Raw genomic sequence first — 24782 nt, forward strand, 5'->3', positions numbered from 1 at the left:
AGCCAAGACCAGAGAGCCTCCTGCTACCCACTGCAGTTGCGCCCAGAGGACTTCACAGTATCCTCCACCACCAGAGCCAGAGAGGTTCCCAGTGCCCTTGACCTCTGTGGCCAGGCCTGGAGTGGTTCCCTGTGGTGGTTGAGCCAGTTCCACAGGCAAGTGGAAAATAAATCATTCTATTTTATTCTCTTTTCACCACCATAAAATAAAACGCTCTGTTTTCACCACTAGAGCCAGAGCGTTTTCAACAATAGCCCCAACCCTGTGGAATGCCCTCCTCAAAAACATCAAGGTCCTGCGGGACCTACCACAGTTCTGCTGGGCCTGTAAGACCGAACTGTTTAAGTTCGCCTTCAATGGCTAAGAGGAGGTAGCAAATGCCCCACAGCACTGACAATCCCACTGGACAAACACAGATATTCAGAAACATTGACGTGCATCTTGGATTTTATGTGGAATTGTGTGGAATTGATTTTATTGTATATCGTTTTTAATATTCTATGTGGCTTTTAACTGTTGTCAGCCATCCTGAGCCCGTTAGGAGAAGGCGAGATATAAATTTGATAAAATAAAATAAAATAAAAATATTGTGAGGGGGGTTAAATCCTCTATTTTTTGTAATTTCACATTTTTCTGCAAATCTGGGAATGGGGGGGGGGGCGTTCCTCCAAGTTTTCAGGAAAATCTGTGTGACCATGACCCACAGGTTTAGCTATCTGCTGATGGTGGACACATCACTATTAGATATATAAAATAATAATAATTATAATAATTACTATGATTAATTTCAGATTTTTTGTAAACCTGCAGCTTTTCTCAGCTTAGTAGAAAGATCAGTCTTGTCTCTTCATGATTCCAGTCTCTGGATTTAAACATCCACAGATCTTGCCACATTAAGAATTAGATATATCAATAGCTTTATTGTGCCTTTTGAGTTCCCAGTAAGGACACTGGAACCCCAACAGCATTCTGTACAATCCTATACTTTTCAAGGCTACAAGCCAATGCTGTTAGCAGGTCAGTTGTGTTGGGGTGAGTTTCAGGCATCTTCTGGCATTTGAGTGTGGAAACCCCTGCTTGAGTCAATTCCTATTTTATGGCATGAGCTTTCAGACAATAGCCTGGTTAACCAGAGATAAGTTTCATGTTTCTGTTGAAAAGGAAATATTTTTTTAAGTCAAACACAAGCACTATGTTTAAAACTGAACCAAGAGAAATTTAAACTTATTACAGAAGGTTTCCTTTTAATTGATATTATCTTTGCAATAAGAATCAGTCTTGTTGAAATGTTGTAATTTGACCCTTTAAAAAAAAGATTCCCAAACCCTTGTATACGTACAGTATAATCCTAAGGAACGTTACAGCCTTCTAAGCCTATTTACTTAAATGGATTTACAAGGGTGGTATTCTTTGGATTGCACTCGCAGTCTCTTTTTTTTTTATATAAAAGAAAGGGTTCAGTTATGTTGGAATTTACTGGAGGTATTTTAAGCTATAATATCCTTTTCTTGGGGCAGAAATGTATATATTAATTCACACCTTATATATGAAATAAACAAGGCTTTTTATCATGCAGAATTCTATATTTGGACCCTAGAAGAAATAGTGACACATACTTAGCCAAGCTCAATATGTGGAAAATAAAGAAGAAATAAAAGAACAAGGTATTCCATAGATGCTGGATGGAACTTTTCATCATTCAGAAACTAATAGTATGTATGCAGTATTCCTACAAAACCCAAACAAGATGAAACTCCCTTTGTCTCCATCTGTTGTCCAGTCGAAGATGTCTTAAGATTTATGGTAGTAGCAAGTACTGCAGTGACAAAGAGTGTGATTCTCCATGGCTGTGTTGCCCTCAGGGTCAAGGGGAATCTTGGAAGAAGAAAAACAAAGAATAATGTATTATTAAAAAAAATAAAAAATTGATGTTGATTGCTGGCCAAAAACCCCACAAACCCTTAGTTGTACCACACTGGGAATTTTCATCTATGCCAAACAGTTATTTCCATCTGAACTACTATTGAATTAGTGGTTCAGGAATCTTAGGTCGAGTCCATAAGGATATTATTCCCATACACACAAAGAGGACTGGTAATTTTGTCTCTTGATCAGCACTAGCCTATTCTATATGGCAAACAATATACTAAGTGTAAGTCCAGTGGCAACTTTAAGGCCAACAAAGCTTAACTCTGGCTATATGCTTTGGTGTGCATACACACTTCTTTGGCACACCAATGCTTATATCAAGATTTAAACTTTGTTGGTCTTGAAGGTGCCACTGGACTCAAACTTTGTTCTACTGCTTCAGCCCAACCTGAATCTATATTTAAGACTGATACTGAATTAATGCATGCAGGGGGTTTTTTGTAGAAAAAGCCCAGCAGGAACTCATTTGCATATTAGGCCACACCCCCTGACACCAAGCCAGTTGGAACTGCTTTCCTGTGTGTTCTTGCTCAAAAAAAGCCCTGCGTGATGCATGCAAATTGCAGGAAGACTACAATCCATCTGTCATATTTTTTGGTTCACCCTTCCACCAAGTAGCTCAGGGTGGATTATTCTCCATTTTCAATTTTTACCTTACAACAATCCCATGAGATAAATTAAGCGGAGAGAGAATGGGAATTTGAACTTGGCTCTTTCAAATCTTAATGTAATTTTCTAACCATTTATACAGCATTAAGTAAACCAGCTGATACAGCTGTCAGTTTATTTAAATGTGTGTGAACTATACATGTGAAGGTTCGATGTTCTTGTTTTGGCAAACCTTGCAGGGGTAGGGTCACTGTATTCCGTAAATGGTATGTGCATAGGGTGACCCTGACCTGGATTGCCCCGGTTAGTCCAATCTCATCAGATCTCAGATGCTAAGTAGGGCTGGCCTTGGTTAGTATTTGGATGGGAAACCTCCAAGAAATACCAGGGTCATGACACAAAGCAGGCAATGGCAAATCACATCTGAATGTCTCTTGCCTTGAAAATCTGACAGGGTTGCCATAAATCGGCTGCAGCCATTTGCATAGGGCATGTCCCTGTAATCAAGGACACTGGGAAAAGCATTGTTTGTGATTACAAGGATAGAGCCAGCGTTCATGTGGTTTCTGCACATGTAAGCTCAATGCCTACATTACGGCAGATGTGCATAGCTGGGAAAGGGTCTTTACATTCAGCCCCAAGCAGGAGTGGGGCCACAATGCTCAATCCCATTTATCCCCTCTATGTGGTGCTCTGTACGTGCTTCTGTCATATGTACCTGTCAACTGCCTCTAGTAACTAGAGTAACTAGTTGTTCCAGAGTAAGACCTCACCTCTCTCAGGTAGGGATGTGCACAGTTTTTAAAAAACCAACATGTGGTCCCAGCTGCCTGTTGCCTCTGCTTCTGTCTCCGACTCCTATCTTTGGCAGCTATCTTTGCCTCTGCTTCTGTCTCCTACCCCTATCTTTGGTAACTATGTTCACAAAATGCATAGCAGCAGAGCAAATAGACGATGTAATCACAAGCAGGACCCATTGCTTACGAAGAATTTTAAATGCCCTCTCCAAGCCAACAGGAACAGTGGACATGAAGGGCAATTGAAATACTGTGCTGTCACTCAAGGCAAATTCACTGATTATGAAGTCCTTGTGTCCTGTATCCACCACTGTCCTTTCAATGTCGGTTCAGAGTTCCATGCTTGGAACTTAATTCCCAGCCATACACAAACCCTGTTGGGGCTGGTACTTGGCAAATGGTGAGAAGAGACTTAAGCTTTCTCTCTATCCCATCATCCCAATGAAAAATGCTGTGGGGAGCTACTGCCTGCCTCATTGGGGGCTATACATGTACTGATGGGTTACATGTAAGCAAGGCTTTTTTTTCTGCCAGAGTCCACAGGAGAGGAGCTCTGCCAGGGCTCTGGCTGGCCCAACCAGCCGTGTGGCAGCCACATGCTCCCAGGCCAGGTGGTATGGTCTAAAATGCAAATAAACTCCTGCTGGGCTTTTTCTACAAAAAACCCCACTGCATGTAAGTTTATCCGGTGTGGCACATTCTGTCTCCCCAGGGATATTATGAGTTTGGAAAACAGCTTGAGAGGAGGCATAAGCAAATATGTCTGTCCAGAACTCCCTTGAGTTCAAACATGCTTGTCACAACCTTGCTCCAGGCTCCACCCCCAAATTCCCCAGATATTTCCTGAGTTGGACCTGGCAACTCTGGAGGGCAGCAAGGAGAAATGACTCAACATAATAAAAGAAATGTTGTGAAGTTCTTGTGACCACTTTGATTAGATGTGTGCTGGAAGTTCTGTGCTCAGAAGGTAGTTCAGAGGCACACAGGAGCTCAGTTCAAATCTGTCTGTCAATGAGCAGGGAGAGGGAGCTTAAGCCTCTGAAGACAGAAATGTTCTGCCAGGCCTACGGTTGAGGACAGCATCAGCTGGATTCCATCAAGCCTGGCCTCCTTGTTTTCTCTCCTCTTCCTCTGCAATTAGTTACTGTAATTAATTATTGTATCTATTACTGTTTTAACTGTTTTTAATTTTGATTATGAATGTGCTTATTGACATGTTGTTCACCGCCTTGACCCCTGTGCACAAGGGAAGGAGATCTATAAATCCAAATAATAATAAATAAATCCACAGACATCTCTTCCACAAATCAGTCTAATCCCTTTTAAAGATATCTATTCCTGTGACCAGGATATCTATGCTACCTCTTTTAGCACAGAATTCCAAAGTTTAATTATGTTGTGTAAAGAATTATTTGCCTTTGTTCCAGGGGTGGCCAAACTTGCTTAATATGAGAGCCACATAGAATAAATGTCAGATATTTGTGAGCTACAAGATATGAATACCAGATGTTTGAGGGAGGGAGGGAAGAAGGGGGGATGGGAAGGAAAGGGAAGTGAATAGATGGGAAAGGGAGAGGGAAAGAAAGCGACTTTAACTTTAAATGCATTCTTCAAGCTGCTGGCTGGCTTGGCTTGGAGCAGTGATTTAAAGAGAGAAATTCCTTCTCCAACCTGGCCAATGGGGTGGTGAGGACTTCAAGAGCCTCATGCGGCTCCCGAGCCACAGTCTGGCCTACCCCTGGTCTGTTCTGAACATATTTCCCAATAATTTCATTGGGTGCCACCACGCTCCTGCTCTCAAGCTACTATTGTCTCACTCCTCTCCATGGCAATCTTTGTACAAGGATGAGAACTAGGTGGTCTCTTTCCCAAAGCAGGCATGTAGTCCTCATGCATGCATAGTGGATTCAAGAGCTTTCTGGAGTAACAGGAAAGATACACATGCAACATGAAAACAACCCTGCGTTGCATTACCCTTGTGAAGGCTTTTGCTACACAGCATGTTGCTTCTGATGTAATGTTCTTTGGGACCCGCATTGTTTTCTTTGTCCTCATGGGAGTGGGGTAAGCTCTTGAGAAACAACATCCTACACACTGGAAAACACGCTGCCCGTTGAGCACTCCTGTCATGTGTGTATTCAGTCTTAGTTGACATTCTGTACAACCTATCAAAAAGAACACAAAAATAAGTTAATCTTGTTCTAGGTTATGCATCATATGCCGATACATGATATCAGGCCTAGTTATTTGTCCCTGAAAAGGTGACAGAAAGAATTTGCCTCTCTAGCTGCTTTAGTTTCAAAGTGATTAGTACTGGTAGCATGAAAGTCTCAATGCATGCTATCAATTCATGAATAGACATCTCATTGATCAAGGGGAAATTCTTTATAGAAATTGAGAACAGAATCTGATATCATCTACTGTCACTATATTATCTGGAAATGATTATTTGCAGCTATTGGTCATCTGCTGTAATCTTAGAAAACCCTAGAATCTTCCTTTTTTTCATTTAACAAAAATTCTACGTATTTGTCTGTTTTTGTGTTATTCTTTTCTTTCTGTCATTTATTTGACTCATCATATACCTGCTTGACATGTAACAAGTAGAATATGAGTAAAACAATTATAATCACTTTGATGGTTTGCAATAAATTTGTTGATAAATCCAAGGCCAGTACTGTAATGAGGTCAAGTGAAGCAGAGGTCTCTAGTGGCAAATATGGGAGGGCAACATCCTCTGCTTCCTTGCCTTCTTTCACCATTGCTCCCCCTCCCACCTGCCCACTTTTCCATTGGCGGAGCAACTAACTAGTTTATTCCTTACTCCCCCAGGAGTTTTTGAACACTATGCAATAAGCTCCACACACCCAACAGGGATTCTTAAACTCTTTTGTCTGCAGACAAAGTTCTAGCATATCCAGGCAAAAGCCGCAGAAAGAGTCAGGGAGAGGATGGCGGAACACATCAGTGTTTCTTCTGCAGTAGTGTCTGCCAGGCTTTTTAATCCAAGTCAGCAAGCATCCTCTTCATGTGCTATTTTCTATATCGTAGGATTGAGATGTTCCATCTTCTTTCAGCTCTGAGGACAGCAGAATCTCTTTGTATGTCTGTTATTTGCATTGGGCTTGAATGCCTGGAATGTCTCTGCCAGCATTGCCTTGACTCAATGTGCTCAAGTTAACAACTTGAAGGATGACATTTTCTGCATGCCCCCATTCTGAAACTTGATGAAGCGATCTGTGGAATGGCTGTCCCGGCTAGCAGCCCCATTAGGGGGCACATCTGCATATTTACAGGAGCACTGAAGAAAGGAGCAGGTCTCCACCTGAAATTTGAAATTTTCTCGATGCAAATGGTTGTTGCTTATGCAGCGTATTTTTTGTTCCCACAGTTCCAAGTCTGCAAGATTATTTTGGGTCAAGAAATCCAGTGGCTTTTATACATTTAGCACATATGCCTATTGTAAAATATTTATTGTTATGTATATAATCAGACATTTTGTACACTATCACCTTTATTACTTTTCATGAATGTATTCACTTTTTTGTTTAATAATCACGGCCATGAGCTCTTTTGCTATTGTTGGTTGCTATTTGATCTGCCAGCAGTGTTTGACATGGTCAACTATGACTTGTTGTCCCACCGCCTCACCAGTGTGAGGATTCAGAGGACTGTCTTGAAGGGGCTTGTTTCTTTTCTCCAAGGTCAGGGACAGAGGGTGGTATTAGAGAGACAGCCATCATGATACCCACTAGTGTGTGGTGTCCCACAAGGGGCTATTCTCTCCCCAATGTTATTCAGCATGTATATGCACCCCCTCATCCAGCTGGTGCGGAGCTTTGGGCTGGGTTGTGCTGATGACACCCAGCTATATCTGCTTATGGTAATAGAGCCTAGTTGATGGTAATAGAATGGTTGATCTTCTTTAAACTCTTTTAACGCTATGCATCTCATACAAATTTATTTTCATTTTAAGATAAAATAGCAAAAAAGAGCTAGTTTTATGATAAATTGTTGTGCAAACTTTTAGCAATATTCACATAATCCAAGGATAGATCCAAAATTATATTTGTTGTCTTGTTCTGATGGTACCTAAATGGCCTTTACTGGGCCTGATTTTAGCAGTATACCCTTCTGAGAGACAGGTAAGTTGGAGATTCTGTCCAAAATCAACGTTTTCGCTTATGGTAAATTCATGCAAGTGAAGCTTTTACAGAACTCTTTTAAGGATAGAATTCTTTTCAGACTAATCCCTGCCATATGCTAGAATATCTTCTTGGAAGTATGTAACACCTTTGCTATCTTAAGATATTGTATACATACACTCTGGAGGACAGATACCACAGAAGCCAGCTCAAAAGGAATGTATTTAAATTGGAATAAGCCTTCTGGTGTGATAAAGGTTGTGTAGGTACAGGATTCTAAAGGATTCTGATGATAAGCAGAGGATAAATCCAGAGTAGTAAAGAGACAAGTTAGTAGTATTTCATTGATGTTGGGCAGTAGATGACAGTCAAAAACACTATTTGATTTGAGGTCCCTCTGTTAGGGAATTCTGTTTGAAATTCTATTTCTTTATCTCAAACAGTGTGATGAATCACTGGATCAAATAATAATTGAGAGGCATTTAACATGAAAAAGCAAAAACATATTTATTTCTACAGGGAAAGGGTACTGGGAGATAAAACAACAAACACTAAAGAACTACATGCTAACACATTGAGAACCACATGCTTAATGGAAGACCACTTCCTCCTTCTTCTTGACCTCTCTGCCTGAACAAAGGAAGTCACCTGATTAACTGGAACTTTAGAACATTGCAAAGGACATACAGAACAAATACATATTTCCAACACCCCTTCTCAATGCCTAATGTGCAAGTCATTATACATTCAATAGTCATTACTCATTATTCACTGTAACATTCACATCAACTAGATTCATCATTTCACGTAAACGTTCAAATCTAGCACAAGGTAATGGCTTTGTAAGTATATCAGCCACCATAACTTCTGTACAACAATATTCTATCTTAATCAGCCCCTTCTGGTGTAGATATTTCACTAGCTCACATTTAATACCAATAGACCTACTTCTGGCTGTTCTACTTTCCCCTTTACATATAGCAATACAAGCTTGGTTATCTTCAAACATTACAATAGGTACAGGTTCTTTTATCTTGAAGTCTTTCAGCAGATGAAAAATCCATTCAAGTTCACTGCAGGCACTGGCTGCTGACACACACTCAGCTTCTACTGTAGACTGTGCCACTATAGTCTGTTTTCTGCTAGTCCATTCTACAAGTCCATTTCCGTAAAAAAAACAAGTATCCACTGGTTGATCTGTAATTGCACGATTCTTCTGCATAGTTGTCATCCATGTATCCAACTAGTCTGGGATTCTCAGAAGGTTCAATGATCAGTCTTAAGTCCATAGTCCCTTTTAAGTATCTGGCAAGTTTCTTTACTGCATTCCAATCATGGTGATTAGATGAACTTACTTTTCTGCTCAGTATTCCGACAGCAGCTGTAATATCAGGTCTGGTAGTTTTACTCAGATACAGGAGTTTTCCTATAGCTTCTCTGTACTCTCCAATGTCTTTGAGCAGTTGACCACCCTGAGCTCTCAGGTATGCAGGTTCAAGAGGTATCTTAGATTCTTTACAGTCTCTCATGCCAAGAGATTCTATAAAGTCCATAATCTTTCATCTTTGGCATAGTTGAAAAGTTCCATCCTCAAGTCTTTCAATCTGTATTCCTAGATAGTGTTTAGTATCTCCAAGTCTTTTCACTTCAACCTCTTTGTTCAGCTTTTCAACAATGTCTTTAATGTCCTCTTTGTTCTTGCAGCTCACGACCAAATTGTCAATGTAAACCAGAATATATTGATATTCTCCATCTTTGAGTCTAGTGTACATGCAGGGTTCAGCTTTCTCTTGCTCATACCCTTGTTGCTGTAGTAGTCCGGTTATATTGTCATACCAGCTTTTCATGACCTGGTTCAAACCATACAGTCCTTTGTTGAGTTTGAAAACATAGTTCTCTTTGCCAGGGACTTTTAACCCTTCAGGTATTTCCATATAGATTTCCTCTGATAGCTCACCATTAAGAAACGCTGTCTTAATATCTAGGTGCTCTACAAGCATATTTCAGAAGTGTAGTACTATTGATAACTGGTGCTAAAGTCTCTGAAAAATCAGTTCCAAATTCTTGTGCATATCCTTTGGCTACTAGCCTTGCTTTGTACAAGTCTATAGTTCCATCATCTTTGTACTTTATTTTGTAGACCCATTTGCATCCAACAGACTTTCTTCCTACAGGTAGCTTTGTAAGAGTTCATACATCTTTTTCACAAATGGATAGCATCTCTTGTTCCATTGCTTGAATCCATTTCTCCTTTTCTTCATTAAGTAAATCACACACTTGTTTCCAGCTCTTGGGTTCCTCTTTAGGTTTCACAGTCTCTATAGATCTCACAGTGTCACAGTATCCATATTTCTGTGGTGGTTGCCCTTTTGTGCTCCTTTCTGATTGTCTTAAAAAGAGTGGAGTTTCTGTCGCTCCCTGTGATGCAGTCCCTGTTTTCCCTTCTGGTTCAGTAGAGTCTTCAGAACGTAGACCTGCCAGTTCACCGGTAGTCACTACAGGTAACCAACTATACCAATCTTCAGAAGCATCATCAGTAACCTCAGGATCAGATTCAGGTACAAAGGGTGCTCTAGGCAAATTACTGTCATCCACAAACACAACATTACCATGTTTTGTCTTATTCAGCTTTGGATCATAGACTCTGTAGCTGAGTCTATGATATCCTACTATGAATCCAATCTCAGTCCTTGCATTGAGCTTCCCTCTATTTTCTCTAGGAACATATGCATAGGCTTTTGCTCCAAAAGTTTTAATATGCTTAAGTCTTGGCTTCTTGCCAAACCAAGCCTGGAACGGAGTAATTCCTGTTACTTTTGAAGGTATTCTATTGTGAATATACATTGCTGTATTTATAGCTTCAGCCCACAGGCCTTTAGGTAATCCAGAATGCATGAGCATTGCTCTGGTCATTTCCTGTAACACGCGATTAAGTCTTTCTGCACTCCCATTCTGCTGTGGAGTGTATGGGACAGTCACTTTGTGTTCAATCCCTTCTGCTTTCAGAAATTTCTTAAATTCATTATTGCAATATTCACCACCTCCAACTGTCAGCAAGCTTTGAGGTGCACGCCCAAATCTGTTTTTAACCATGGCAACATATTCTTTAAATTTATCAAGAGTCTCATCTTTTGATTTGAGCATATAGACAGTGCTATATTTTGTCTTTACCTCTGTAAATAGTGAGAAAAATTTATTTCTCCCAATCGACGTTTTTAGAAGCCCAACAACATCACTGAATATTGTTTCCAAAAACCTTTCATTATGCACACTGCTTTTTCCACTGAAGCAAGGTGCAGTTCCTTTTGCTCTCAGACAAACATCACATCTTTCCTTGGATTTATCACAATGCACAACATCAAGTCCACAATCCTTTAGCAACTTCTCAACACTCTGCATGCTTCTGTGTGCTAACTTTACATACCAAGCATAAACACATCTCCTATGGTCACACTTTCTGCCTTCAGTCTGGCAAACAGTCTTTTCCACAACATCAACAGCATCTGACCTTTCACTTAAGTCCATAATATAATGAGCTCCATTTATTTCATCCAGTTTAAAACTAATTCCAGAATTCTTCTGAATAATTTCACCTTCATCTCCTTTATCTAGATATACAGCATAATTATTTCTTATAAGCACTTGGCTTGAAAGTAAATTCTCAATTGATTCAGGTGCATAAGTTACATTTTTCACTCTTACTGGCATTAAATCTCCATCAGTGGTAAGCAATTTCATTTTGATCTCACCCACACCACAAACTTGTAAGGGTTTCTGGCTAGCACCTATCATTTCAGGTCTCTGACTTTCATCCAACTCTGAAAACATGCCTTTATATCGACAAATACGCATAGAAGATCCACTATCAATCAAAAATCTTTCACCAATAAAATTCACATTATTGACATGCATGGTACTTTCTCTGTTCTTTTCTTTGTTCCCACCTGGGCCATGTGACTTGGAAATTTTCTGCTTAAAAAATTTCTGGCTATTATTTTTATGGCCACAAGATGGCACCATGTTCCCTCATTTGAAACATTTGCTTTAACATTCCTTTGTTCAGTGTCCTTGTCCCCAGATCTGGAGACTGCTTCCTCCTTGATAGCATTTAACAGGCCTTCCAGACTCAAATCCTTTTGCAGTCTCAAAATCATCTTAATTGGCTTGTAGTTGTTTGGTAGAGCTTTTAATATAGTTGAGATTAAGTCTCGTTCTGCAATAGCCTCACCAAGCTCCTGTAGTCTGGATTGCATGCACATAAATTGCTTCAGACACATTCTCCCCTTCTTGCACTTGAAAACCAAATATTTTGCCCTTTAAATCATGAATAGTGCTTATGGGAGTTTTGTTATATTTATCTTTAAGGCATTCAAGCATTTCTTTTGCAGTTTTAAGAGTGTGCAAATCAAGAATTTCATATGCCTCAAGAGATTCTAAAATGAGAGTTTTTGCAAAACCATCTAGCCATTTAAAATTTGATTTTTCTTGCTCATTCTCAGGGGGATTTTCAGACAAAACCCTTTCAGCTCCATAAATTTCAAGCCTTTTCGTTAGGAGCAAGAGCCAGAATGAGAAATTATTATTAGTTAACTTCAGGGTACTAAATCCCATCACTGGTAGGTTACTCACGGTACCCAAACCAACATTTGCAGTGGCTGTTCCTGAAGACGTGGAAACAGAAGATCCAGCAGCTCCTCTCTCTGGGTTCGACATTTTTCACAGCAATCAGGCAGGACAGGGTTAAAGAGTCTTCCTTCCTCACTGGAGAGAAAAGGCGGCTGAATGTGTGCGCGTAATTGCAGCACGGCTCTTCCAAGGTCTTCGACATAATCCACAGAAAAAGAGTTTAAAAGCTCCAAAAATTCTCTTTCTAGCACATCTGAGGCTTTTAGACAAAAGTAGCAGCGTTTCCAGATCGAGACAATCTGAATTCAAAGCTCATTTAAGTCAGAACACATTCAGTAATGGCAAGAGAAAAAAAAGTCATTTTAAAAAAATGAGGCTTGACTGCATAGCATTGCAGCTTTTGCTTTCCAAATGCTCTCAAAGGTGATCCAGATTAAAATCATTTAGAGTTCAAAAAAACACCCCATCCTCTGCTACCAATTTTGTTAAGGAATTCTGTTTGAAATTCTATTTCTTTATCTCAAACAGTGCGATGGATTACGGGATCAAATAATCATTGAGAGGCATTTAACATGAAAAAGCAAAAACATATTTATTTCTACAGGGAAAGGGTACTGGGAGATAAAGAACTACATGCTAAGACATTGAGAATCACATGCTTAATGGAAGACCACTTCCTCCTCCTTCTTGACCTCTCTGCCTGAACAAAGGCAGAGACTAACTGACCAAACAAACAAAACAGGTTTTCCCACTTCTAGACCTTTATTGACAGCAGTCAGTATCTTCTTCCCAGGTCATGCATGCAATAGGGAATCAGGCACAGTGTTAACCCTATAATGACTGGAACTTTAGAACATTGCAAAGGACATACAGAACAGATACATAGTTCCAACACCCTCAACTCCACACATATATGAATTTCTCATGAACCTTCCTGGAAAAACAATGGAACAAACCCACTCTGATGCATGATTTGAGACTCTCTTCCAGAAGTGGTTGTCTCAGTACAACAGGTACATTTCTTTTTGCTGTATTCATACTGCATTTTCTTTAAACTTGACCCTGTGCTTGAACTTCCTTGAGCAACCTAAGATTACCAGTAAAGACATCTGGAAATTGATTGGCAATTTCCATGTGTAAACTTTGCATAATTTGCTAGACACATTCCATGCTATTAGGCTCCACAATAATTTTGAAGAATCCCGTACCAGGAAAGAAACACCCTTTGGGGCTACATATACCTTTCTATGAGCCTTACAACCTTAGCATCAAAGCCTAATATAAAGTAGCATTTGACAGCAACGGGAGACCCACCTTATCCTCCTAAGGCATGTAGCTGAAGAACACACTGATGGGCAGTAGCAGCAAGTAATTATGTGTGGAAGTAATGAGGAATTACAGTGTATGGGGAATCAAAATCTGCATTCTGAATCAGTCATTGATTTGCACAAGACAATTTGGAAAAGGATATGCTTTGCATGACAGTGAAAAGTTTGTTGGAAATTATCAGTGTTTTCATTTCCTTCAGGGCAACTCCTGAGACACTGTTAACAGCAGACATACAGACTCTTTCGAAATGTTTTTTATTGCACTTCTTGCAAAGTGTTGCCTTTACAGGACACCTTGTAAAATCTGACTTATGGGTAGGATTGCTGCACCCGAGAGTAGTGTCACTGAAAAGGAGATGCATTAGCTAGCATTTTCTTCAAGAACATTTTGGTATTAATTCTCTTCTGTACAGTTTGAACATTGACTAGTTCAGGGACTTCTGGTGGAGAGGACAGTGATTTACCACAACAGAGAGCACTTTCCACTTTGGACAATTTCTATGGCTTTTGCCAAAATCAGTCATTTATCATTAGCATTGGATTTTAGAATTGTCTTCATGACCATCTGGTCTTTGACCACCTCATTTGTAAAATTAGCAAATTCACATGTTGCACTTAGTTCACACAATGCCACTGCATATTGATCAGTGGCTTCCTGCAGTGACTGAAAGTGTGAGTAGAACCTGGAATATTTGAAATGCTTGACATGCAGCATTAAATAACAAGTTAAAATGATCATCCAGGGCATATGGAATAGATTTTTCTGGTAATTCAGTGACTGGAGGAAGATGCCTAAAGATTTTCAGCCCTTCAGGACCCATATAGTATAGAAGCAGTGCCATTTTCTGTTCTGGGATCAGGTCAGTTTTAATTATTGAGGGGAGCCAGTTTGGTGTAGTGGTTAAGTGTGCGGACACTTATCTGGGATAACCGGGTTTGATTCCCCACTCCTCCACTTGCACCTGCTAGCATGACCTTGGGTCAGCCATAGCTCTGGCAGAGGTTGTCCTTGAAAGGGCAGCTGCTGTGAGAGCCCTCTCCAGCCCCACCCACCTCACAGGGTGTCTGTTGAGGGGGAGGAAGGTAAAGGAGATTGTGAGCTGCTCTAAGACTCTTCAGAGTGGAGGGCGGGATATAAATCCAATATCTTCTTCATCAAATAATGATGAAAATAATCCCATCATTCCCAAGGGAGCAAAAGTTCTCTAGGGGCCACATGTGAAGAAAGATGGTTGTGAAATTTGTGCCATTGCAGTGCTATTGAGAACAAACTGTAAGAGTATGATCACATATCTATCACAAGCACAATGTTTTAAATTGTTTACTTTAACCTTCTGTGAAAATGATCTGTTTCCTGATATATCAGCTTTAATTCCGCGTAGCAGCTTGTTGCATGAGACACCAAGAGGGGGGAAAGTACTTAACATTCCACATAACATATATTTATTTACTTCATTTATACCCCATTTTGCTCTCCAATGGGGACCTTCTCCCCTTCTCAATTTTATCTCTGCAACAACCTTGTGATGTTGGGAGTATGTAACTGCCTCAAAGTCACCTAGCAAGCTTCCATGGAAGAGTGGAGATTTGAACATCAGTTTCCCAAATCCTAGCCCTGATGTTGTAAACACTACACCACATGGGGTCTCAACACACGCTGAATAGTCTACTAAACCCATAGATTTACAAATAAATGTACTGTGATCATAAAAGAGTAATAAGACTGCTACATATCAAGAATTTATTACTTTATTAAATTTATATCCTGTCCTTTCTGTTGAAGCAGGCTCAGGGCAGGTTACAACAAGATTAGAATAAAATTAAAATACAGTAAAACAGATTAAAATTACCATGCAGTCAACTAAAAATCCAGCCAAGAAACTCTTCCTCAACAGTCACGATCAAGCATATCCAGTGACCACTCAATCCCAAGCGCTGAAGGGGGGAAGCCAGATAAAGAGCAACAGCCGTTGCCTCAATTAAAGGCCTGGCAGAAGAGCTCTGTTTTGCAGGTCCTGTGGAACTACAACAGATTCCACAGAACCCTGATCTCCAAGGATAGCTCATTCCACCAGACAGGGGCCGGGGCTGAAAAAGGCAAGCTGGACATCTCTGGGGCTGGGGACCACCAGAAGGTGTTGGGTGCCTGATCGTAAAGACCAATGGGGGTCATATAGGGAGATGCAGTCCCAAATGTATGCTGGCCCCTGGTCATATAGGGCTTTAAAGGTAAGTACCAGCACCCTGAAGCAGATCCAGAACTCAATAGGCAGCCAGTGCAGTTCACGGAGCAAAGGATGGATCCATGCCCATGTAGGCAATGAAGACAACATCCAAGCAGCCACATTCTGCACCAATTGGAGTTTCCAGATCACAGCCAAGGGCAGCCCCATGTAGAGAGCGTTACAATAGTCCAGCCTGGAAGTGACCATCATATGGGTCACTGTGGCCAGGTCACTGGGGGGGGTGAGATATGGAACCTGTTGTCTGACCTGCCTTAGATGGAAAAAAGTGGCAGTGGTGGTAACCTGGGCCTCCATTGTCAAAGAGGTGTCCAAGAATACCACCAAGCTCTTCATCTTCAATGCTGGGACCAATGGAAACCCATCAAAGGATGAAAGCCTGATCCTCAATCCAGGGCCTCTGCAGCCCAGGCACAGGACCACAGTCTTCAGTGGGTTCAGTTTCAGCAAGCTCTGTTGCAACCATCCAGCCACAGCTCATAATGTTCCACCTAGTTCCTCTGGGGCCGAGTCTGGGTGGCTGTCCACATATTGGTGACACCCCACCCCAAATCTCTGGATAATCTAGGCGAGAGGGCGCATATAGATGTTAAATAGCATCTACAGTCTAGTGGGTGCCACTGGGACAACTCTCCCCCAAGTGCCACCCTCTGTCTCCAACCATGGAGAAAGGAGGTCAGCCACGGTAAGGCAAGCCCCTGTATCCCTTCATCAGCAAGGCAGTGGGTCAACACATCATGGTCAACAATACACTGCTGACAAATCAAGAGATATCAGCAGCACCAATTCGCCTTGCTCTTGCTGTCTCCAGAGATCATCCACTAAGGCAACCAACAGGGTCTCTGTCCCGTGAACAGGGCGGAAGCTGGACTTGAAGGGATCCAGGATGTTAGCATCCTCCAAGAAAGCCTGGAGCTGTGTCACCACTGCTTGCTCCACTACCTTGCCCAGAAACGGCAGATTAGAAACTGAGCAGTAGTTTGTAAGGGCTGTAGGGTCCAAAGATGATTTCTTCAGCAGAGGCCAGACCACTGTTTCCTTCAAAGCCCTGGGAAAATTGTTGTTGAATGGGACAGGCTGATAATCTCCTTCAGGAGGATCCGTACCTCATTGCCACAGGCTTTAATCAGCCACAATTGGCAAGGATCAAGGGGGCATGTGGTAGGCTTTACAGCTGCCAGGGTCTTGTCAACTTTGTTCTGGAAAAGCAGGCTGAAGACAGGTAAGGGACTTCCAGTTCCCATATTGTATCAAATGTGGCTGGGAGGTCACAGTGGAGTGACAAGATTTTATCTGCAAAATGGTTTAAAAAATCTGCACAGCCAATTTCTAATTCCCTAACATTTGGCATGCCCTGAGGCAGGGAAATTAAAGACTGAATTAACCTAAATAAGTGAGCCAGGTGCAAATTGTCAGATGTGATGGAGGCTGTTTAGAACTCCTTCTTTGCAACCTTCACTGCCATCTCATGGGTTTTCATACAGAACCCATAAGATGCTCTTGTTACTTCATTGCAAGCTGGTTACCATCTTCTCTCAAGTCATCTCAGCTCCTGCTTCATCTGCCTTAGCTCAAGGGAGTACCACGGAGCCAATTTGATGTGGCGGCAGAAAGGGCACTGTGGAGTGACCACGTCAGTGGCTTCTGAAGGACAACTATGCCAGTCTTCCACCAGTTCATCCAAAAGACAGAGCTGGCCCTGCCACTAGGCAAACTAGGCAATTGCCTAGGGTGCCAGCTTCAATTTGGCACCCCCCATGTGACTCAGTACCCTTATCAGTGCAAGGGGGGGCACCAGAAGTTAACCTTGCCTAGGTTGCCAGACAGTCTAGGGCCAGCCCTGCCAACAGGCTGCCGGGGGAATTGGCTATATAAAAGCATAATCTAGCATTTGATTTTTAAGGCATTCGTACAGAATTCTACTAACCACAATTTCCAGAAATTATACGCTGCCTTGATCCTGACCATGTTTAAACAGTAGTAGGCTACACTGACAATCCTATGCAAAGTTAAACCAGTAATTCTGCATAGTAGGGTTGCCAATTTGGCATTGGAAAATACCTGGAGTTTTGGGGGGTGGATCAGGGAAAGAGTGAGGTTTGGGGAGGGGAGGGGTCTCAGCCCTAGAGTCCACTCTTCAAAGCAGTCACAGGGGAGCTGATCTCTGCCAGCTGGAGATCAGTTGTAAAAGCAGATCTCCAGGTCCCACCTGAATGCTGGCAACCCCACTGCACTAGCAGTTAATTGGCGCTTACTTTCACATAAATGTGCTCAGCATTACAGCTCCAGCAATAATCTAATCTAGTTAAACCGTGAAAACAGGTTACCTTGAAAGAGACAGCTACACATACCAGGAACTTTTTTAAAAAAAGATATTTTTGTAAATGCTGTTAAAAATGAATTGCATCACAGCCTTCCATTCTGGTTTGAAAATTTGGTATGCAAGGAAATGTTACCTAGCAGGTTGGGAGGGGGCATTAAACCATGGTACACACAGAGCACAAATTTAATTCGTACTTTTAAATTATTCTGATCATTGCTTTCTGTTATTTCAAGTATTAAAGGTATCTAACCCTGTCTGATGAGTTCTCCATCTGGTAACGCATGAAGAATATTCAGAAATACAGATAATATGGCTAAAGTGATGGCTGCATGCTTTCCATAGTAATCCATGACCTTCCTGTGAAAATGGGGAAAGGAAAGGAAAAAAAGAATTAAAGACCTTTTAACTCCATTTCTAAACAGGTTTATTTTACATGTGCTCACTAGATTTCTGCGGAAGCAAATAACCTGGGATCACTGTTGCAATCTGATGTATTTGGATTCTATGTGATATTAATTAGAACTCTGGATGCCATTCGGAAGTTGCAGTGTTTGTTTAAAATAGTGCTGTCCTGCCTTTCCTTAGTGTTTTACAGATAGAAGATAACTCCGGTGTCTTTTCTTTTTCATAGAGGCTAACACAAACTTACATGAGATAAAGTCTGTCCAAAACTGGCCATCCTGTGTTCTCTCGTTTCTATTATTATTAACAATGGATTGTTATGGCTAGCATATTCCAGCCTGCCTGCCTGGCCTAATGAATTATTTTAATTTATTGGTGGGCAATATGAGAAACTATTGTCTTCAGATATGCAGAATTAGTCTAGTGATTTCACCAGATACATGTAATACTATCCAAGTTTTCCACTTAATATTGTATGATGCACTGCAAATCAGTGAAAGAACAACTGATATTTAGGGTTGTCCTGTTATAAAGCTACAAACTCAGGTTTGTTACTACACATACACACTTCAGCAGAGAGCTGAAGCCAATATTGACTCTTTAATAGATGCACCTGTATGAACACAGAGTTTTTAACACTGTTTTGGTGATGGCAAGTGCCATCTAATCACAGCTGGTTTATGGGGATCCCATAGGGCACGGGTGTTAAACATGTGGCCTGGGGGGAGGGGTTTCCTCTCAGGCTTTCTTCTCCATCTCTCTTGCTTCCTTCTGTGTCACAGCTTGCTTTGCCCGGCTTGCTCAGTCACACAGGAGCTACAGAGGAAAGCCTCTATTTTCTCCATTGGCTGAGGCTCATCCCTTGGGGAAGAAAGGGGGGAGGGAGAGCTTGCTTTGCCAGGCTTTCTCAATCACATAACAGAGCTATTGAGCTAAGCCTCTTTTCCTTCTATTGGCTGAGGCTCTGCCCCCCATCCCCTGGGGAGGGAAGGAGGGAAAGAGCCAGAGCTTCCTTTGCACAGTTCCCTTGATCACACAGAAGAGATACAAAACCTTTGTGTTTGACTGTGTCCTTTATAAAGTTTATATCTCCGCTACTTGGCATTACATTTTATGACACACATGGCCCAGCCTGGCAAGGTTTCATTTATGACAGATCCAGCACTCCTAACGAATGAGTTTGACACCCCTGCCATAGAGTTTTCAGGGCAAGACTCAAACAGACGCTTGCCATTCCCTCATCTGTGTAATAACCCTGGACTTCCTTGGTGCTCACTCATCCAAATACTAACTAGCATTGTCCCTGGTTAGCTTCTGAGATCTGATAAGACTGGGCCAGTTTACAAATTCACAATTTAAACGTTTAGGAGTACTTCTAAAAACATAAATGACTTGGATCCCAGCTACAGTTTCCTCAAGTGGAATGATTTCCTTCTCTTAAATACCGGTGCTGAATCAATTGAATGCCAGCTGGAAGAGGACAGTCTTGCAGGCTCTGCAGAACTGCACAAGGTTCCACAAGGCCCTCACTTCATCTGGCAGTTGGTTCCACCAGCAGGGGGCTACAATTGAGAAGGCCCTGTCTCTGGTTGATTTCAATCAGGCCTCCTTCAGCCCGGGGATTACTAATAGATTTTGTGATCCCGATCCAAGTACTCTCTGGGGAACATGTAGGGAGAAAGGGTCCCTAAGGTAGGGACAGGTCCTAGGCCATATACAAATTCACAATTTAGGAATACCTTCCTAAATGCTGTACCTTCATGTCATTAGGACCCATGGCCAGTCAGGATACCCTGCACCTTGCATACACAGTGTATGCACATTTTAAAAAGAGACAAATGTGTCAGTTATTTGTTAGAGGGAACAATGCACTGAGCACACCTGCTGTTCAAGCATGTGCCCACTATCTCTTTAACAAGTAATGTTTATCTAGGTGCCAATACAGTGTGGGCACTGTATATAAAGTTTACTTTATTATTTATAACTTCATACATTAAATGGCACTTTTTCACAGTAAATCTGGAATTGTCAATGAGGTTTCACTTGACAGGAAACTGTAGTCAATCTTGGCTTCCTGACTGCTGTATCACTATGACACATGCTTTCACTGCATTCATAGTTTACAGGTTTAGGTATACCACTAAAACTTTTAATGTGTGAAGTGGCAATTAAAACATCAAAAGATACAGACTGGATTCAAAGTACCAGAAGAAGAATACAGCATATGGAATAGGATTTCCTTGTCTTCCCTCTCCCATATCAGCATTCTGAGCCCACCCCAAATTCTATTTCTGGATTTTGGGGACCCTCATGAAGAGAAGGTGTGGTGAAGGGGATCTGCACCAAAAAAGTAAATCAGCAAAAAGTGTCCACTCCTTTGACAATGGAAGTGCCTTCAAGCTGTCTTAAGTTCTGTTATGGCAGATCCAACCCAGAGTAATTAAACAGCATTGTTCAAGTTCTGATCCCAAACACATGCACTATGATCCAAAGAACCATGTCTGATCTAAAGAACAATAGGATGACTGGTGCTCCTGCAACAGAGCTTTCCCACCCACCTTCTCAAGGTAGCCTTTTGCACTCCAAAAAGCCACTCTTGAGCATCAAGATACCCTCTGGAATCAAATAAATCCCCTCGCAGAAAAATTAAGTGACTTCTATTCACACAAGGATCTCCTGAAACCCAAGCCAAAGAGTACAGTGGAAAACTACACACCCAGGCTTACCTGAAAACAGTTGCCGCATATGGCTTTAAAGGAATGGGGTGGTATGTGGTTTCCACACATAGTAGCCTATGCTTGCCTGCAGACTTTCTCTCCCTCCAAACATTCCCACAAGAGCAGACATAAAGACACAATTTGCATTAAAGAGCAAACCTATCAATTTAAAGATTACTCTTCAACTTATGCATCCATTTTCAAGAATCTAAGGCAAGAGCATGCAAAAAGTTAAAAAGTTTAAAGTTAGTGTGCTTGGGAGACAGACTCTCACAAAGCTGTATTTGCAGCCAGCAACCTCAACATTGAGCGAGTAAATACTAGTATTTTGTTCTTCAACACAGATTTAGCAGTAAAGAAGACAAATACACACATCTATCAACAATTAATATTACCCTTCTTTTTTCCAATTGAAGTCAGTTGATAAAGATTTTGAAACTTAGCTGTACCTTGTCTCTCAGTTCTGGGAAGAAACAAACTCTGTGCTTTTCTTTTATACCAGCAAAATTAGTCAACCTTCCACCTAGAGTTAAGCCGAAGGATCAAGTGTAATTTCTGCTCATTGGTTCATTACTGCTTGATGTAATTGCTATTCCATCATATGGATGTTATCTCTTCCTTGACTTCTAAACATATAACTTTTTGCATTGTAATATTGAGGAAACGTCAGATGGTAGGCACATGGATCAGTGATGTTTATGATCAGGGTTTTTCTCCTTGCACTTTTATCTATGTTCACAGCCATTTGCTGTAACTGTAGCCATTATAAAACAACAACAAATGACTACAATGACTTCACTAGGTATTTAAGAGACAATAGCATGATTGTCTTTTCTTTTCTGTATCTATAATCTGAGACATAACAGTATTTAAAACAAAAACTGGAAAGGGCTGAACTAATAATAACAGTAAAAAACTGAGAGCAGCCATATTAAATACTTTGCTATTCCACATCATCTTTTACTCTTTAGATATAATAATGACACCTCATTTTTCATATGCATTGAAGTTTCTCCTTTCTACAGTGTTCCATAATGCAAAGAGGTTTGCATACTGCATCTGAGTAGCCAGTGTGGAAAATGGTTAGAGCAGGGGTGTCAAACTCATTTGTTAGGAGGGCCACATCTGACACAAATGGGGCTTTGTGGGGCTGAGCTATGTGTATCATAAAATATAATGGGAGGAGCAGAGATATAAACTTTATAAAAGACAGAAACACTTTAACTTGCAATATTTTGTTTAAAATTGAAAGGTGGGGGAATAGTGGGATTTGGCAATGCAATTTTTAAAATAAAATATCAAGAAAAAGCCTGCGGATCACAGCAGAAACTAAAAATATAAAATGCTCTGAAACTGTTGGGGGGGGGCGGGAGGAAAAAACATTGAAAACTTCTCTTCCCCTCCCCCATGGGGGTCAACTCAGATTGGCAATGGCTCTTCAGTGTAATATCCCCCTTTGGCTGTGGGTTCCCAGGTTCAGAGTACTCACTAGGTCAGGTCCATTCAGCAGAGGCAAGCTGGCTCAAATCATCAGCTCTTTATTTGCAAGGATACAGCTCCAGGAAACATGAGCTTCAGCTGGCTATAAGAATGCTGAAGGTGAAACGGATCTCCGTTCCATTAAAACACATTGCAGCACAGACAAATGTATGGAAAATGTGGAATGGATTTTGTATGGAAACTGTGGAATGGATTTTCCATTAAGGTCTTTGGGCCCTATCTATCTGGGCACAGAGATCTTAATGGAAAATCCATTCCATGTTTTCCTTGCAGTTTTGGTTCCTGCTGCAGCTGGCAAAGACATGGCAGAAAGAGCAGGGAACTTTGTCAGCCTTGGATCTTCAAAGGGTGAGGACAATAGGGGAAGAAGAGGGGAGAAAAGAGTCCTACGGGCCTGATTAAAGACCTGGGCAGGCTGGTTCTGGCCTGTGGGTCAGACATTTGACATTCCTAGGTTAGAGTGTCGGACTATGATCTGGAGGACCCAGGCTGGAAGGCCTACTCTGCCATGAAAGCTTGCTGGTTGACCTTCAGCTCAGGGCCAGCACATGGGAGTCGGCAAGCTAGGTGATTGCCTAGGGTGCCAGCTCCCAGCAGGGGTGGGGGCAGGCGCCCCCTCCCCACTCATGCTATCCCTGAGCTTCCAGCTCATTTTTTCTCAGCTCTGAGGGATCAGAGGAGCTCCTCTGATCCCTCAGAGCCGAAAGAGCAGTGTTTTCCTTCCTCGGCATCCTCTGAGGGCACTGAGGAATCAAAGGGCTGAGTGATCTGGCTCCGCTTGGCTTTCCTGCACTGTGGGAAGGTTGAGTGCCGGGGGTTTGCACAGAGGACTCCTCAAGAGGAGCCCACTGTGCAAACGGGGCCATCTGACCCCGCTCAGCTTTCCTGCACCGCTCCTCAAAAAGATCCTTCCATGAAAATGGGGTCCAATTTGGGCTGGTGCTGGGGGCCCTACCCCACTGGAGGGCAGGGAGCAGAGCCTTGCCTGGGGCAGTAAAAACCCCAGCACCAGCCTTGCTTCAGCCAGCAACATACTCTTAGTCTAACCTTTCTCACAGGGTTGTGAGGATAAAATAGAGAGAACAACATAAGTTGCTTTAAGGGAGAAAGGGACAGTATAATTTAAGAAAATAAACAACTATCACAAATGGTGATGACTGTGGGCTCCCAACCATTGTTAAAAGATTGGAACTAACCTTTGCATTTCCAAATTCCCCTTCTCCTACTCTCTTCAGTACAGATTCCCCCTCCTTTTTACTTCAAAATATAAACTTCCATTTCAAGGGGTAAATAAAACTCCCCCCCTCCTTTGGGTATGGATTTCACAGCTCTGAAAAGGAGTTTCCCCATAGCCAGGATTTTATATGGCTTTTAGTTAGAGTTCGGGGATTGCCTTATGGAAGAAAACTTATTTTAGTGTGATCAATAAGCTTCCTGTTAAAGGTCCATCATTCCCAACTGGTGTGTATAGGTTCTGTGGAAAGGTGCTCTGTGTGGGAAGAGAGCAACCATGAACCCGCTAAGGTAACCTGTCCAGAGAAAGGGGAATCAAAATTCTTTTCAGGGTTTATTTACTTTATACTTGACAGCCAGTTTTACTTTATATAATGAAGTTATCCACACATGACAGTCACCCTATAAATACTTTATTTTCTGTTCAATGAACCTTTTTGTTGTTCATATCCACTTGTGTCTTATCTGTCTTGTCAAGTAACTGAGGAAAAGTGATTTTTGTTACCTCACAAATAAATATAGGTATAGACCTCATGCAGAAGCAGGCAATGACAAACCTCTGCTGAAGGTCTCTTCCTTTGAAAACCCTATTGGGTTATCATAAGTCTGTTGCAACTAGATGGGGGAAAGGGGTGGGGGGAACACAGTTTACAAGCTATCAGTTCTTTATTTAAAGCTTGTGTCTCTCTTTTTATTTGAATGTGGGAAACAGGAGTTTAAAGAATATACAGGAGAGGTCAGAGTGGGGGCAGAAGACTGGTCATTCTTCAGTTTAAACGGCAGTTGCCTCAGAGCTTCCCTCTCTCTCTCTCTCACCCCATAGCCACCACAGCTGTCCTATGGACCCACTTGCTATGTGTAAATTAGGGACAAAGAAGAAAAAAATATGTCTATTTTGCAACTGAACCTGAAGATTCAGAAGATGAGTTC

At 41.6% G+C, this 24782-nt stretch overlaps 1 protein-coding gene across 1 annotated transcript in view; it reads right to left on the reverse strand.

The window, feature by feature from the left end:
• Positions 1–1562: 1562 nt before the first annotated feature.
• Positions 1563–24782, reverse strand: part of CGA (glycoprotein hormones, alpha polypeptide) — a 30413-nt gene continuing 7193 nt past the window's right edge. Inside the window, exons 2-4 of the mRNA XM_060236812.1 lie at positions 18251–18357; positions 5310–5500; positions 1563–1875 (exon numbers count right to left, since the gene is read on the reverse strand). Of these exons, the coding sequence (XP_060092795.1) occupies positions 1792–1875; positions 5310–5500; positions 18251–18350 (375 nt within the window). The 5' untranslated portion in view covers positions 18351–18357 and the 3' untranslated portion in view covers positions 1563–1791. The remainder of the gene's footprint in view (positions 1876–5309; positions 5501–18250; positions 18358–24782) is intronic.

Source organism: Heteronotia binoei, chromosome 1, assembly GCF_032191835.1.
Source record: "Heteronotia binoei isolate CCM8104 ecotype False Entrance Well chromosome 1, APGP_CSIRO_Hbin_v1, whole genome shotgun sequence".
NCBI classification, from domain to species: Eukaryota; Metazoa; Chordata; class Lepidosauria; order Squamata; family Gekkonidae; genus Heteronotia; species Heteronotia binoei.